Source organism: Engraulis encrasicolus, unplaced genomic scaffold (assembly GCF_034702125.1).
Source record: "Engraulis encrasicolus isolate BLACKSEA-1 unplaced genomic scaffold, IST_EnEncr_1.0 scaffold_41_np1212, whole genome shotgun sequence".
NCBI lineage: Eukaryota > Metazoa > Chordata > Actinopteri > Clupeiformes > Engraulidae > Engraulis > Engraulis encrasicolus.
This window is the reverse complement of record NW_026945720.1, coordinates 463,471-480,551: the sequence shown is the minus strand read 5'-3', so window position 1 is coordinate 480,551 and position 17,081 is coordinate 463,471. Positions and strand designations below refer to the sequence as shown.

Here is a 17,081-nt window from a genome sequence, read left to right as displayed (position 1 = left end):
TTTCGTTGATGAATGTTGGAATGTGTTGACTGTTTGTGTTGATGATTGTATTTATGAATTTTGTGTTGATGATGTGAGTGAATGATTGTTGAATTTGTGTGTTGTGAATTTTGTTTGTTTTGATTTGATGTGTGTGAGTGATGTGGAATGTGAATGTTGTGGTGTGTGTGATGATTTTGCAGATGATTTGATGAATTTTTTTGTGTGTGATGGTGTTTTTGTTGTGTTGTGTGTTGTGTAGATGATTGTGTGTGTTTTGATTGTGTTTGTGATGTTGAATTGTTGTTGTGAGACTTGAATGAATTTGTGTGTGTTGATTTTGATTTTGGATTGTGATTTATGTTGATGTGTGATTGTTGATTGTTTGATTGATGTTGTGGTTGTTATTTGTTGGTGTGATGTTGTGTTGTTGTATGTGTTTTGATTAGGTTTGTGAGTTTTGTTTGGTTTGAATTGGTGTCGAATGAATTGAATGAATTGATGAATTGATGGTTTGGAATGAGATGAATGAAGGAATGATTGTTTTGATTTTTTTGGGGTGTTGGTGATGTTGTGTGTTGTGATGTTTGAATGTTGTGTGGATTTTTGATGGAGTATGTTTTGTTGTTTGATGAATTGTGTTGTGTGTGGGATTTGTGTGTGTGCAATGAAGAATTGATTGTTGTGCTGTTGTGAATGTTTTGGAGTGGATTTTGATTTGTGGCTTGATGATGTTGTTGTGTGGTTTTGTTGTTTGTGGGTGATGTGTTGAGTGTGTGTTCGTGTGATTTGGTTGTGATTTGTTGATGTGTGGTTGAAATTTTGATTGATGGTTGTGTTGATGGTTGATTGTGTTGTGGGATTGTGGTTTGTGTGATTGTGTGTGTGAGTGAATGTGTGATGTGTGATTGTGTGTGAATTGTTTTTTGTGTTTGAGTTTGGTTGGTCTGATTGGATGTTTGAGTGATGTTTTTGATGTTTGTTGTTGTTGTTTTGTTTAGTAGTTGAATTGTGGTTGATGGTTGTGTGGGAGTTTTGTGTGGGTGTTTGTTGTTGTGTTGTGTGTGGTATTGAATTTTGTTGTTGTGATGATTGTTTTGTGTGTTTTTGTGTTGTGTGTCTTTTTGTGTGTGATGTGAATGTTGTGTTTGAAATTGTGATGTTGGTGATTTGTCGTGTTTGATTGTTTGTTGTTGTTTTTGGGATTGATGATCTGGTGTGTGAATTTTGTGATGTGTGATGATGTTGTTGGTGTTGTTGTGTTGTGTGTGTTTTGGTTGTTGTTTGGTTTGTGATGATGAATTTTTTTTTGTTGGTGTTTTTTTTTTGTTTGGATGTGTGTGGTGGTGGGATTGTTGTGGTGTGTTTGTGTTTTGGGCATATGTTTGTGATTGTGTGTGTGTGATTTTTGTGAAGCGTGTTGTGTGTGATTGTTGCTTGTTTGTTGTGTCTAATTTCATTAGAAAACTATATTGGTGATTTGTGTGTTTTTTTGTGTGTTTTTGTTTGGATTTGGGTTTTTTTGAATGAAATGATTGTTTGTGTTTTTGGTTTTGATGTTGGGTGTGATGTTTGGTGTGAATTTGTGGGAATTGAATGTGAATTGTTTTGTTTGTTGGTGTGATTGTTTGGTGAAGTGTTTTTTGGTGAATTTGTGTGTGAATTGATTTGTGAATGTTTTGATGAATGTGCAATTTGTGATGTGGATGTGATTGTGAATTTGGGGTGGAATTGTTTGATTTGATTTTTTTTGTGTGTGTGTTGTGTGGTTTGTGTTGTGTTTTGGATTGAACGTTGGTGTTGATTGTTGTTTTGTTGATTGTTGTGTGTGGAATTGTTGTTGTGATGATGTGTTTTTTTGATGTTTGTTTTTGTAGGTGATGATTGTGAATGATGATGTTTTGTGATTGAATGGTGATTCGTGTGTTGTGTGTTTGTATGTGTTGATGTTTGTGTTGGTTGAATTGAATTTGTTGAATTCTTGTTGATGGTTGTTGTTTTTTGTTTTGGTTTTGTGTGTTGGTGATGTGGTGTTGTGGGTGCTGATGGATTTTGTGTTTTGATGTGTGGTGTTTTGTTTGTTTTGGTTTTGGGAGTTTGTGATGTTGATTGTTGTGATTTGAAGTCGTGTGATTTTGATTGCTTTTGATGATGTTTGTTTGTGTGTGGAAATTTGGAAATGAATTGGGATTTTGTTGTTTGTTGTTGTGTTGGTGTGTTTGGTCGTTTAGTGTGTTTGTGAAATGAATTGTGTGATGTTTTGATGTTGATGATTGGTGATTCGGATGTTGATGTTTGAAGGGTGTTATTGTGTGTGTGATCGGGTTGAATTTGTTTTGTGTTTGATGTGTGTGTGAATTGATTTTTTGTTTTTGTGTGTGAATGTGAATTGTGTGAAATGATGTTTTGATGATGATTTTGGAGGATGTTGTTTTTTGTGATGATGATTGTTTGATTGGTGATTTTCGGTGATGTTTGGTTTGTGATGTTGTTTGGTGTTTTTGTGTGGATTGTGTTTGTTGTGTGTTGGATTGTTATTTGGTTGATGTTTGTGTTTGTGTTTTGTTGATGTTTGATGGTTTTTTTTTGTGATGGTGATGTGTGTGATATTGTTTGATTATGTGAATTGTGGATGTGTTATGCTTTGTTGGATGTGTTTTGTGTTGGTTGATGTTTGTGTGAATGGGAGTTTGTTTTATTGATGTTGATGATTGTGATTGTGAAATGTATGGTTGTTGTGTGTTGTTGTGTGATTTGTGTGGAAATTGTGTCATTTTATGTATGTGTGTGATTTTGATGGTGATGATTGTGATTTTTGATGTGTGGTTTGTGTTGATTGTGGTGTGAAATTTTTGGATTTTTGATTGTAATGATTGGAAATTGTTGAATGTGAGTGATGTGTGTGTTGTTGAATGTTTGTTGATGGATTTTTGTGATTGTATTTGTGAATTGGATTTTTTGTGGCGTCTTGAATTGATGTGTTTGTTTGTGTGTGTTGTGTGTGTTTTTGATGTTTCTTGAATTCTGCCAGGGATAACTAGGCCGGTTTGAAAACCCTTAGAAACGAAAAAAATGGAAAATCTCGCGGAAAGGTAGTAGAGAGAAGCGAGGGGATGGTGGAATCGTCTCTGTGGCCGTACGCGCGCCGTCGACGCTTCCCGCCGTCTTTCTACGACCTTCGCCGTCCAGAATGGCGGCCCGAATACGCACCCGATTTAAATAATAATTAAAATAATTCCCTAAAGTTCGCAGGAACGTCGTAGAGTGCCGCGGGAGGATGCGTTTTAACCGTCTCGAAAAGCCGCCGAACGCGAGGCGAGGCTGGGATCTGGTTTTTCGTTTTTTCGTGAAAAAATTAGAAGGTGTTAGGGACTCCGGACATGACTGTTGTCTTCAGAACTGGGCTTCTGGAAAAAAGAAAAATCAGGCCTCAAACGCCGAGGGAAGGTCGTAGAGTACGCCCGAGCGTTGTGCCGTTGAAGCGGGGCGTATAACCGCGGACGGCGTGGAAACGGACGGAATCTTTCTACGACGTTTCGGGGGCGTTCAAAAACGGTCGCCAGTACAGCTTCCCTTTTCGCGTTTTTGAAAATTAAACAAATTTATTCGTAAAAATTCAAGTCGACGTCGCAGGAGGAGCCGCGGAGAGGATGCGCGGATTCGCGTCGTCGTCCCCGATAGGGGAACTCGTCTTTTTCCCTCTGAAAATATTACGGGGGCCGATACGCTTCACCTAAACCAGCTTTGACGGGCCTAACCGGATCAAAGGCGGCGCGGTCAGGCAGCCCGGGGACCGGGATCGAAACGGGAACAACTCCCGGAGGTCCCTAGGGACGTTCCTCGCGAAACCGCGGCCTCTACACGAAGGGTTATTACGCGTTTCCGGAAACCCCGGTCTACTGTACATAAGGGTCGCAGGGGGACACAAATGAGGATGGGTTTGTATCGGGGCGGCACCCGAACGGCGTTGGAACTTTTTGGAATCTTTTTATGACGTTTCCCTATGCGTAACGCGCCCCTAAACGCTTTTGAGGGCCTAGCTTTTCGAAACATTACGAAAAATATGTTAGGATTTCACGAGCAAGGTCGGGAGAGAGAGAGTGTGAGGGTTGCGTTTTAATGTCTATCCCCCCCGAAACGTGGACACCGAATATAGGTTTCTAGCTCGTTCTGGAACGATTAGCTCGAAAAAGCGTTTTCCCGTTTCATTTGAATGGAGACGCTTGGAGCCAAAAAAAGACAAAGTCCCAGATCCAAAAAGCCCCCCAGGAAATTTGTAGGAGTACGTTTCAGATCATTTGGAGTCTATTGGTATAGGTTTTGGGGATGAACTTTTTTTCGAGGACCCTAAGAAATTGTTTCCCATTGAATTGCACTGCGGTTTCCGGAGGAACCATGTCTACGGTAACCGAAGTGTTAGAGAGACACAAAGAGGATGGGTTTTCATCGGGGCGACACCCTGAACGCGTTGACAACATTGCGGTGTGCAAACTCCTACCACGTTCTATCCAAGATGGCAGTCCGATTAGGCCTTGGATGAGGCCTACGAATATGAATTGAATACAAATTTATCTTAAAAAATAGAAAGCAACGTCGTAGAGAGCCAAACCGACGGTGGCGTTTGAATCGTCTCATCGGCAGCCCGCCGAGCTGCGTCAAACTTTCCGTTAATCTTACCTACGACGTTCTATCAAATGGAGCCAATTCGGCCTAGGGATTCAGGCTGCAGTCTGAATTAATACACCATTTAATCTGAAAGCAACGTGGCAGAGAGCCAAAGACAGTGCGTTTGAATCGTCTCATCGGCCCGAGCGCGTGGAACGTTTTTCTGGAATCTTTCTAAGACGTTCCTATGCGAACCGCGCCCCTAAAGGTTTTTGAGCGCCAAAAAATATGAAAAATGCCTTGAAAAATACGAAAAAATATTCGTAAGAAATTCATGGCAAGGGTCGGAGAGAGAGTTGTGAGGTTGCGTTTTAATGTCTCTTTCCCCACGAACGCTAGACACGCATAAAGGTTTGTAGCTCGTTCCTGGACCGATTAGGTTGAAAAAAACGTTTTTCCCATTCATTTTGGAATGGTGACTTTTGGAGGGAAAACTCTAACTTTGGAAACGCAAGGTCGTAGAGACTTCAGGACAAGACTGGCGTGTTCCCTTGACCCCAAATTATGCATGCAGAAAACATCGAGGAGTCTCTACGATCGTACCGTTCCGGAGATATTCAAGAAAAACCGTTTCCCCATTTGATTTGAAAGGAGACTGCGTTTCCGGAAACCCTTTCTACTGTAACGAAAAGGTCTTAGAGAGACAAAAGAGGATGGGTTTTCATCGGGGCGGCACCCTGAACGTGTGGAACTTTACGGCATCTTCCTACCACGTTCCTATCCAAAATGGCAGCCGATTAGGCCTACTGGACACGCGCTAGTGTATAAACAATGATGAAAAATATACCAAAGGTCCCCGCGACCTCCCAGACTCATTTTTTTAACCTTTTAACTCTCCTCTACAAAATACTATTGTCAAAAACCCACTTTTGAAGAATGGAATTTTGCCCTTTTTTTACATTTCTCATGTTTTTTTGGCCTTTTTGGTATCAATCTCTCCCAAAAACCAATTTTCTCTAAGATTCATTCTCCAAAAGATAAAACACTTTTTAGACTGTTTCGCCAAAAAAAAATTTTGACATGTTTTTTTGGTCTTGGCTCCCTGCCTAATGTGTTGGTTTTAAACCGTCAGAACTGCTGGCCAGTGTTGCCAAGTCCGCTTATTATAAGCGACATTGGGCTTCTTTTTTTGAGCAGTCGCTTTGAATTTTGTGAAGTCGGGGGTTGCGGTTTTTTTGGGCTTGCTCTTTTCAGGGTTGGGCTTGCTGTTTTCTCCTGCTCTGCCGGTCATTTGAATGTGTTTCTCAATGGCAACTCGTTTTTTCTCACTCATCCTTACAAGTGACCCTACTACAGCATTGTTAACTGCCACTTTCTGTGGTCACTTGAGGGGATTTTAGCTGCCACGCAGACCCCTGCAAAGAGCAAGGTCTTCCCTGACTAGGCACGCGACTGACGACCCACCCCTTCGGTTGCTTATTTTGGGCTTGTTTTCACTACGCCCGTCAGTCGCTTCTTTTGGGCTTGTTTTCAGGACGTCAGTCGCTTATTTGTCGTAGAAAATCTTGCATAGTAGCTTGTAGCTAGCGAGCACATGGTTATCAAACCACGTTGCAAACCACATTTTGTGTGCTTTTCCCTGCTCTAGGACAAGGTGAGAGGGCTTTGCTGTTGTTTATAACGGTTGTAACTCTAACTGTTTGTCATTATATCATCACAACAACAACGGGGGATATCTTAAAACTCCTTATTGTCGCATGTAAAGTAGCTTGTACATAGTGCATAGTAGCTTGTAGCTAGCGACCACATGGTCTCAAACCACATTGCAAACCACATTGTGTGTGCTTTTGCCTGCTCTAGGACAAAGTGAGAGGGCTTTGCTGTTGTTTATAACGGTTGTAACTCTAACTGTTTGTCATTATATCATCACAACAACAACGGGGGATATCTTAAAACTCTTTATGGTTGCATGTAAAGCAGCTTCTATCTAGCGAGCTGCTACCAGCACACTGTGTCCAACTGCTCCTTACCACCTTGCAAGGGAGATGTGTGTGTGATTTTACTTGTGCTAAGACAATTTAATGGTGCTTTGCTGATGTTTATAACGGCTTTAACTGTAACTGTTTGCAATGACATCATTAAAACAATCATAATCTTTGCTCTGATGGCGAAGGGGTTATTACTTTAAAACTCTTTAAGTTTGCATGTAAACTAACTTCTAGCTGACTAGCTGCTACAAGCACATGGTCTGTGTCAAACTAAATGCTAAAGGCAAGATGCTTTGCACTTCTGCTGTTTTAATTCATATCTGTGTGTGTGTGTGTGTGTGTGTTAATGAACTTTCCAAAACCCTAGGTTTCCTTAATCCAGTTCTATTCATTAGATGTAAGCCAATCTTATCCATAACCGTGGTCTTTTGGCGGAACTCAGGTCTTTTCCATTCATTGGATTCCGGAAACCAGCTCCGATCTCTCTCCTCTCCTCTCCTCTCCTCTCCTGTCCTCTCCTCTCTCTCTGTGTGTGTGTGTGTGTGTGTGTGTGTGTGTGTGTGTGTGTGTGTGTGTGTGTGATCTCTCTCCTCTCCTCTCCTCTCCTCTCCTCTCCTCTCCTCTACTCTCTTCTACTCTCCTCTGTCTCTCTCTGTGTGTGTGTGTGTGATCTCTCTCCTCTCCTCTCCTCTCCTCTCCTCTCCTCTCCTCTCCTCTACTCTCCTCTCCTGTCCTCTCCTCTACTCTCCTCTGTCTCTGTGTGTGTGTGTGTGTGTGTGTGTGTGTGTGTGTGTGTGTGTGTGTGTGTGTGTGTGTGTGTGTGTGTGTGTTAGCTAACTGTGTTTGTATTTGTTTTTCAGATGGAAAACCACTGCGCGATTTGTGGGAATTTTTTCGCCACCAATATTCGCCAGCACTTTAAGAAGAAGCACAAAGTGTGCATGAACAAGGAGCTGGACCTCCTGGTCCAGGCTTCCAATGGCCGGTGATTCTCTTTTTACTTTATTGTATCAACTCAATTTCATAATTACTAACCGTGATTATATATTTTGTTAAGTGCCCTTTTTCAAAGTTATATTTTCCTAACTAGGGTCAATGCAGCATACGGAGATGTGCTGGCGTGCAGTCTCTGTGACTACGCATCGAAGAGACTGGACAAGCACCTGCTCAGCCAGCATGGCCAGCTCACAGTAAGCTTTTTCAAAGATATATGCACACACAAAATTGGAATATCACAAAGACCTTATCTATAGTTACCAAATAATCATTTTTATTTCTTAGGACGACCAGCGCGCGGCCTTGCGTTTTGAGGCCACCAAATCCAAGGCCATAGACGAGCTGAGGAAGCTGAGGGCCAGCGGTCAGCTGCTGGTCAGCACCATTGACCTGACCCCCGAGCAGCTGGCCGCGCTCGGCAACCCCCCACCCGCCTCCGATGCCTCCTCCTCCTCCACCCCCGCTGTCGGCCCTTCCTCCTCTACCTCCACCTCTGCTCCCTCCACCCCCGCTGTCGGCCCTTCCTCCTCTACCTGCTCCTCTCCTCTACCTCCTCCTCCTACCTCTCCTCCTACCTCTCCTCTACCTCCTCCTTCTACCTCCTCCTCTGCCGCTCCTCCTCCTCGACCTCCTCCTCCCACCGGCCCCTCCACTGCCCACGCCGCCGGCCCTGCCGCGTGCCCTGCATGCAGGGAAAAGGATCTCAAAATCTTCCAACTTGAGCGGCAGGTGGCGCAGCTGCGGGCTGTCGCCCTGGCCCAGGGCAGAAGCGTCCAGGCCCCAGCAGCAGCAGCAGCAGCAGCAGCAGCAGCGCAGGACCCGGGGGGCGCGGTTCAGAGAGCCAAAAAAGCTTGCCGGCCTACGGTATGTATGTTTTAAAATGTTCCCCCCTACAGCTCTACAAAGATTAATTTCCTTTCTCAATGGAAGCAGCCGTGTTAAGGCAGTCATAGCTCACACTACTCCTCAACTCACGGTTGAAGCGCCCCTGAGCAAGACACACAAAGACACATCGCTTCAGGGACTGTAACTAATGTAACTGTAACTAATGTGCCTAATGGTAAACCACATTGGAAAACCATGGTATGCAAAGGGTAATTTAATTTGATATTAATTGCCTGCTTCTGTTTTTTGTAGAAAAAATATTGCAAAAATACAAGGAGCATTATACTGTGGACTCTCCTACAAAGAAGGACACAGAGAACACAACCCAGAGGGTTAATCTTGCCAGGGATTATCTGTGCCTGGCCGCGAAACAGCGGGTCCCCACCGGGGATCTGGAGTTTCTAAAAGATTTATCGCACGTCAGGGTGTAAGTACTAACATGTAATGATCGTTCCTGTTGTCCTGAGTGTCAAATACATTGCAATTGACTTTAAATCTTCCCTAAATACATGTTCTAGTGTGCTCAACGCTTGGAAGCAGAAAGCATATAAGCCAACGACAATAAAACACAAACTTCAGAGTGCGAAATCCTTCTTTACGTGGCTGGGAAAAGCGCAGCCCCCAGGCGTCAGACTGAGCACGCAGAGGACCGTCAACATCTCTTTGGAGCTAGAAAGACAGATCAAAAACATCCGGGCAAAGGTGCTGAGCCACCAGTTGAGTGTTAAAAGGAATAAATCTGGTAAGGCTCTGAAGTCTGCAGTAATATATTCTCCTTTTAGCCTATTTTATTCTATTTTATTCCATTCCATTCCATGCTATTCTATTCTATTCTATTCTATTTTATTCTGTTCTATTCTATTCTATTCAACTTTATTGTATGCTATTCTGCTTTTCAGCCAACATCCTTCCCCTCAAGACCCACGCCCAGTGCATCAAACGCACCAACCAGACAGTCGAGTCCTACCTGGGTAAGTCTATATGTAAATTTGCATATCCAACATTATTAGGGTGTCAATGACTTACAATTGTTAATCTAAGAATTTTTCGTGTACTTTTTTCTTACTTTTCTTAGAGCGAGCTTTAAGTACCCACCAGAGGGGGGACGTTATCCGGTTCTTGTCGGTCCTGGCCGGCCTCATCGTTGCAGAGACCGGCCATCGTCTCGTGGCCCTTAAAAACATGGTGTTCAACGAGGTCGAGACGGCAGAGAGCACCCCGGAGGGCTACGTCATCTACGTATGTTTTCATCTCCGTTCATCTGCAAGGAAATCTCTGTCATATATTCTAATGTAAGGTACAGTGCAATTTATGTTTAACCCGTTGTGCCCTCACACAGGTGGCAGAGCACAAGACGGGGGCGACTTTTGGCCCTGCCCCGGTGGCGGTAAGCCGGAAAGTGTTTGCTCTGATGAAAAAGTGGCTGGCAGGGCGAGTAAAAATGGCCGGATGGCAGGGGCCATTTGTTTTTTCGGGCCGCACCAACGGCCGCGCCCCAGCCCTCCTGGAGTTTTTCCGACTGGTGTGGACGGAGCTTGGCCTCCCCGGCACCCCGCCGACCTTCCGGGGATTGAGGGACTCCCTCGCCACCCATGTGAGTACAAGGACTTTATTATGCAGGCTAGCATGCAGGTATTACTGAATGTATGTATTTTTAATGGCTGTATGTATGTATGTATGTATGTATGTATGTATGTATGTATGTATGCTCCATCTCTTAGGCTGTGAAGAGAGCCGACCCCGCACAGCAGCCAAAGATGGCACGGCAGATGTGCCACGAGCTCGTCACAAACAAAAGGTTCTACCAGGGGAACTCGCGGGAGGCTGACGAGGTCCTGCAAATAAGAAACATTTTCCTAGGACACATCTTGAGGCCCGAGGAAATGGCCGAGCTCGACAACAGAAGCCAGCTCCCGACGCGCCAGGACCCTCGCCCGGGAGGGGAAGAGGAGGAGGAGGAGCATGAGGAGGTGCCGGACCCGGAGGACGACGGCGAACAGTCCGACTGGGGACTGGATGAAAAGAAGAAAAGAAAGTGCGGCAAACGGCGATCACCATCGGCTGATCATAAAATGTGTCTACATACAACTTGGCTGCATTTGAACAGCACCCTGTGCACTGTCTGTGCTGGAGAATAGCCAGCTTTCCTTTGTCCAATAGCCTACATGGCATTCTAAAAATGCATCCATTATGTCTTGTATTCCAGTGATCCCCAACCTTTTTTGCCCTGTGTACCCCCTAATTAATTTAGTCATATCATGAGTACCCCCTCCTTCATGCTCTATATCAGGGGTGGGCAACTCTCATGAAGGAGGGCCACATTTTTTTCATTGTGAACATTGGAGGGCCAGATGACTGCGGATCTGACTGCAGCTTGCAGATTAAAGGTGCAGTTGGTTGCTCAGTGGCCGCCGAAAAAGTTTGGAAGCAATGAGTGTTCTCTGTCAGCCAACAGTGTAATTTTAACAGATTGTTCATTATAATTTATAAGTATGGCTTATCTATGGGCCGCACTTAGTAAGGAGGCGGGCCGCATGTGGCCCCTGGTCCTCCAGTTGCCCATCCCTGCTCTATATGATCCTCTATACCAATGTGAGTGCACTCCATACATTTGTTAGTATCACATTTTCCACGTACCCCTGGTTGGGAAACACTGTTGTATACAATGGTGAAATAGTCCATGCTCTGTTGACATCATATTTATCCATAGTTGCCAGTTAAGTTTCCATTGTGAAAATTGCATCATCTCATGTTTACCTGAGAGTAACCTGGCTATCAGTGTCAGAAAACTGCTTTTTTTTGTAATAAGGTTAGATGCTAGTGTGGAAACTGAGACAATGCCCACAGAAAGAGATAACATTATGCTGCCTAGCTCAGGTCGCATTACTTTCATTTGACACCATCTGTGCATATAAGAGCAAACTTGCGCCATGTCTTATCTTTATCAGATCACTATAACTTGGAGAGAAGGCAGGAGAGCCACAACGCATGCTGGAACTTTTTGTACAGAGTTCAAGATCACCATAAGCGGCCAATTCAATTATGCAGACAGTGTGAAGACAGTGTGCAAATTTTATTTACAACAGCATCAAGAATATTAAATTGGAACATGTGAATATTTTATGGAAGGCAAATATTGTACTGAAAGAAGAACAGCAATAACAGTCTCTGTAACCATCTTTTCTATTTTTCCAGCCGTTTCAGGCATTTGTCCATCAGTGATTCGAGTGTCGTCTTGCATATCCATGCCGAGTTCCCCGATGAAGACGCTGGAACCTCGATACAAGGCTGGCGGTGACCTCCTCTGGCTGGCTCGTCTGAACTGTGCTGACTTGTCTTCTAGGGCACCAACATTGCATCAGTCACAGGGTTTCCGAAGACCTTTCCACACAAAGCCTACAGGCTCAAGGGTTCAAGGGTTTATCTCTTCTCCCCTAAATTTTCTAACCACATTTTCTTTTTGGATTTTATAGATAAGACCCACTGCAAGTTTTTAAAACTCTTAATGAATGTTGGTTCAATAGCTAACTGCCCAGAAATTAGCTCTCAATTGTAGAATGATCTCATTCTGACCATGGTTTTTATGATTTTCCTCTTTTTGAATCTAAATAAGACATATATAACATTGTTTTCATGGTAAGTTTTGCACATATTTTCAAAGTTCAGTTTGTATACATCACACACAAATAGGTGGATTGGCCCATAACACCATTATGTCCAGGCAGTACAGCATTTTACTACTATTGGCTTGTTTTGGGCAGCCATCTTGGATTTACCCCATAAAAATGACCTTAATGACATTGAAATTTGGGGCACCCCTTCTGAAATGATGGAGAACACCCTAAGGAAGGTCTACACCAATTTTGGTGCTTCTATCCAGCGCGTAACGATTAGGCCCTTTTTGGACGGTAAAAGACCCAGCTACTAGCCAGACTATCGATCCCACCGCCATATAACGGAGTTAGTTATCTTTTTGATGTTAGTTTTTTGTTTCTAACCTTAACCTTAACCCTAACCCTAAATTGCTTGTATGTGGCAGTGTATGATGATACGTGAAATATAATCGGTGGGACTACACGTCCGGGAGTGATAGAAACACCTGGGACTACACGTCCGGGAGCGATCTCAGTTGGGAGTGTCCTTGGTTTTCAGTGCTGGGCAGTAGCGAAGCGACTAGTTTAATTACATTCTCTAGTAGCTTGGTCGTAGCGTCACTACCATGTATCGAGTAGCTAACGTCCCTGTATTTAAGCTATTTTTCCTCAAGTAGCGACGTAGTCTACAAAAGCTACAATTTGTCCCCCATCGATTTTACTCAATGATTTTTGTTTTACTTTCCCTATCCTGAAACCTAGGCAGTCACACAGGGGTTCCAAGACCCACCTGCGTAAAATCAAGTCAAAGGTGGGATATAATTTAGTTCTATGCTACTTTGAAACACCTTGCCCTTTCACCAAACCGACCGATTCTTCCTTGTGTTGTTCTATATTATGACGGCTAACCTTGAGTAGTTCTGGCGGCAGCTCTCAGTAACGCGAGCCCAATGTATCAGCGCGAGCTCAATGTCGACCAGAGTGGTCAAGTTAATAGAGCACGCCACCCCGAAATCAATGTGAAATAGGCCCTACCCTGGCATTTGCAACAGTAGGCAACCTGTCCTTAAAAAGTATGGGTCCTCAAAACAGCACTTGTTGCAGAAATAAGTGTAGATGGCCTCTTCAAGAAATTGAAATTATGTATGATCACTTTTTCTTATTGTTTCACGTGGAGGTCTACTGACCTTGTCTAAATAATGTAGGCTAGTTTATGTCCATGTATTATATTAGGACCCAAGGTTAATGGGTTATTCTATTTGCCATGTTTTCACAGGCTGCTGTCTCATAATATGGCGAAGACGAGTCACCTGAAGGCCTAACTCGCCATAGAAGACTGAAAGAATGTAAGATTAACTTCTTTGTGACCAATATGACTTGCTCATTGATACATTTGCTATGTCAATATGAGGTGCATGGCGAATTATTTAATTTATTTGTCTCGCTTCTAGGAGCTGTAGAAACAACAGGGTGTTCTTTTTCAGGGTATTCTTTTTTATAGAACTGGACAGGTCATTTATTCGTTCCCCTTGTTTTTTGAAGTGTCCTGCAGGATGCTGTGTCCTGCAATCCTGTGTGCTGTGCTACAGACGCGTGTGGAGGTCAACCCAAAATGGGCACAGTCTCACCACAGAAGAGTGAAAGAGGGTAAGCTTAACCTATAGCCTACGTCAGGGTCGGGGAACGTTTCTCATTCGAAGGGCCACTTCAAATTCATCCGAGGGGCCGTAAAAGTCCTCCAAGGGCCGTACTATGAACACAAACCAGGATTTAAACAAACGCCACCTTCTTCAGGTTCCCTGAATATAACTTAATTGTATTGCAAATGTATTTTCTAAGATTCCTTTACAAAATATGTATATTTCATGTGAAGCTGAATAGCATTAAAATTATATCGGGGGGGCCAGATAAAAATGCCTCAAGGGTCGCAAACGGCCCTAGAGACATAGGTTCCCCACCCCTGGCCTACATTGTCAATATGACTTGTGCTACTTTATAGATAAGTTGTCAATGCTGTGCATTGCTATGCTTTGATTCATTTTCTTACATCCTACAGATCCTGGCAGGGAGACGGTAGTGTCCTGCAGAATGGTGATGGGCCAATCTTACAAGAGACCACAGAAAACTGATATAGTGTAAGATTATCCCTGTTGGGCTCAATAGGTCTTGCTTATTGACATATTTCAATATGAGGTGCATGGTGCTATGTCAATATGAGGGGCATGGTGAAGTATTTATTCATTTATTTATTTGTCTCGCTTCTAGGAACTATAGAAACAGAGTGCCTGCTGCAGTATGGCGAGGACACCCTGAGCAGAGAGCTCCAATAGACCCAGGTCCAGTGTCTTGGCAGGGTGAAATGGCACTGATATGGGTATGTACTGATGTCAGTTAAAATGAATGAATGAATTAATTCTCATATCTGAATAATGTGCACACTGGATTTACCACACACACACACACACACACACACACACACACACACACACACACACACACACACACACACACACCCTAGGCATAGATGATTTGGACCCAAGGTTACTTTTACCACAGCTCTGGCACATCAATTTTCATTTGTTTAATAACTGGGCAGGTCATTTATTCATTCCCCTTGTTTTTGTTTGTTTGTTTGTTTGTTTTTTGTAGTGTCCTGCAGGATGCTGTGTCCTGCAATCCTGTGTGCTGTGCTACAGACGCATCTGGAAGCCAACCTGAAATAAGCACAGTCTCTCCACAGAGGAGTGAAAGAGGGTAAGCTTAACCTATAGCATACCTCAGTGGTGGGGAACCTTTCTCATTCGAAGGGCCAATTCAAATTCATCCGAGGGGCCGTAAAAGTCCTCCAAGGGCCGTACTATGAACACAAACCAGGATTTTCCCCTTCACTTTAGACCTATATTGAAGGCAGCCACATTTAAACAAACACCACCTTCTTCAGCTTCCCTGAATATAACTTAATTGTATTGCAAATGTATTTTCTAAGGTTCCTTTACAAAATATGTCATTTTATGTGAAGCTGAATAACATAAAAATTATATCGGGGACCAGATAAAACGGCCTCAAGGGTCGCAAACGGCCCTCAAGACATAGTTCCCCACCCCTGGCCTACATTGGCAATATGACGTGTGCTACTTTATAGATAAGTTGTCAATGCTGTGCATTGCTATGTTTTGATTTATTTTCTTACATCCTACATATCCTGGCAGGGAGACTATAGAAGACAAAAATAGTGTAAGATTATCCCTGTTGGGCTCAATATGACTTGCTTATTGATATATTTGCTATGTCAATATGAGGTGCATGGTGAAGTATTAATTTATTTGTTGTTTCTACAGCTCCCAGAAGTGAGACTGAGTGCCTGTTGCAGTATGACGAGGACACAGTGACCAGAGACCTTCAGTAGACCCTTCTGGCATGATTGGCGGCTGAAGAACATGAAATCAACAGCAATGTTTATAATGTTGTACATACCTGTATAGTCTGTATTAAAAGGCAGTACCTGTACTATTTTTTCCTCTTACTTTCATATTTACCACGTATTTACTATGAATTGACAACTTTTACTCAAATCCATTTTTGTATGTGCCCTGACTAAAACTATCCTTAAACCTAACCTGTCAGAGGTGCTCTGACAACCTGCTCTTAGCAGTGTGGCAGCAGTCTACTTGGATGCAGCGGGGAACATAGAACCCTTTTTTGAAAAAGCATTGTATGTTACTGAGTTTTATGAATTGTGCCCTTCCCAAACATCATGCATAGGCTAGGCGTATCTATGACACGCTGATTTGAACCCACTATCGCGGGTGTCTAATACGCATTTTCAAGTTAAGTCGTGCTCCACAACGCCCTGTGACAGGTTCGGTTTAGGGATGGTTTTGGTTTAGGCACAATTTAGGCAGAAATTCGCCTAATCTCGCTGTTCTTGGCAAAAGTAAAGCAGCAGAAACATTACTTCACTGACAGGTTAGGTTTAGGGGTGGTTTTGGTTAGGGCACAGCAAAGCATATTTGCGTTTAGTAACAAATGCACTGTGACAAAACAAAATCGCAGACACGGCGGGGAAAACTGTGCAAACCTCGTCACGTGTCAAAAGTGCATGAAAGCGTTTTACTGGTGCGTTGAGGAGCACGATTTAAATTCAAAATGCGTCGCACCAACACGCTGAATGCACTAGCGTGCGATACGTACGCTAAAGCATTATGACAGCCTGCCCAAACCTAATCTGTCGGTAATGAAATGTTTCCTAGTTGTACATTTGTGACCTGAGTGCTGTGTAAATCACTGCATATAGAGTATATTGTTTGCAGGGTATGTGTGTAGTTGCATGGTTCTTGTCAAAGTGTGTGTACATTGTTTGGTGTGATATTAAAAGCGTTAAAAAATCATTTTCATTTCATTAATTTTCATTTTATCAATAAATTCACATCATGCATGCATGCTAAAGCCCCATCACGTGAATATACTAAGTAAAATCAACCTAGGTATAATAATAATAATTTTTGCATAATTAAACGGACCTACTGTATACGGTCTGCATAAATTAATCCAACGTGACCAATGTATCATTGTGACCAATAGAAGGTCGTAGCTGCCGACCCTGCTAACCAATAGCGCAGCTCTTTTACTTTGAGCCATGTGTCTTTTTCGTCCAATAAGAGAAAGGCTAGTCCGCGTTCTGGGCTGGCTGTCATTGCCTTTCATGTGGTAATCGCTAATCGTTGGGCCATTAACACCCTGCTGTGAGACCTGCCCGCGGCTCGCGATTCGCTTCCGGGCGAGTTAACTGTCAGCAAAACTGTTAATTTTGATTCTCTCAAGCGCTCAAAATCAGACGAAAGTTAGGCAAGTCCGTGGACGATTAGGGACGAGTTCATTGTCACAAATCCCCCTTTTCGTGCTGTGATAGTAGCTTGTAGCTAGCGAGCACATGGTCTCAAACCACGTTGCAAACCACATTGTGTGTGCTTTTCCCTGCTCTAGGACAAGGTAAGAGGGCTTTGCTGTTGTTTATAACGGTTGTAACTGTAACTGT

At 43.2% G+C, this 17,081-nt stretch overlaps 1 protein-coding gene and 1 long non-coding RNA gene across 4 annotated transcripts; both read left to right on the top strand.

Annotated features, from left to right (window-relative positions):
- Positions 1-7,437: 7,437 nt before the first annotated feature.
- Positions 7,438-8,867, top strand: LOC134443995 (merozoite surface protein CMZ-8-like). The gene is made up of 4 exons (XM_063193489.1): positions 7,438-7,557; positions 7,663-7,762; positions 7,854-8,432; positions 8,706-8,867. The coding sequence occupies exons 1-4, from the start codon at positions 7,514-7,516 to the stop codon at positions 8,856-8,858; spliced, it is 876 nt and encodes a 291-aa protein (XP_063049559.1). The 5' UTR covers positions 7,438-7,513; the 3' UTR covers positions 8,859-8,867.
- A 3,931-nt stretch (positions 8,868-12,798) lies between these two features.
- Positions 12,799-15,553, top strand: LOC134443985 (uncharacterized). Of its 3 annotated transcripts, none has more exons than XR_010033825.1 (6): positions 12,799-12,857; positions 13,323-13,693; positions 14,103-14,181; positions 14,312-14,420; positions 14,696-14,800; positions 15,385-15,553. It is a non-coding gene; the product is annotated as an uncharacterized LOC134443985 (long non-coding RNA). The 3 variants fall into 3 exon arrangements; XR_010033824.1 differs by lacking the exon at positions 12,799-12,857 and having other exon boundaries at positions 13,107-13,392; positions 13,589-13,693; XR_010033823.1 differs by lacking the exon at positions 12,799-12,857 and having other exon boundaries at positions 13,107-13,693.
- Positions 15,554-17,081: the final 1,528 nt, after the last annotated feature.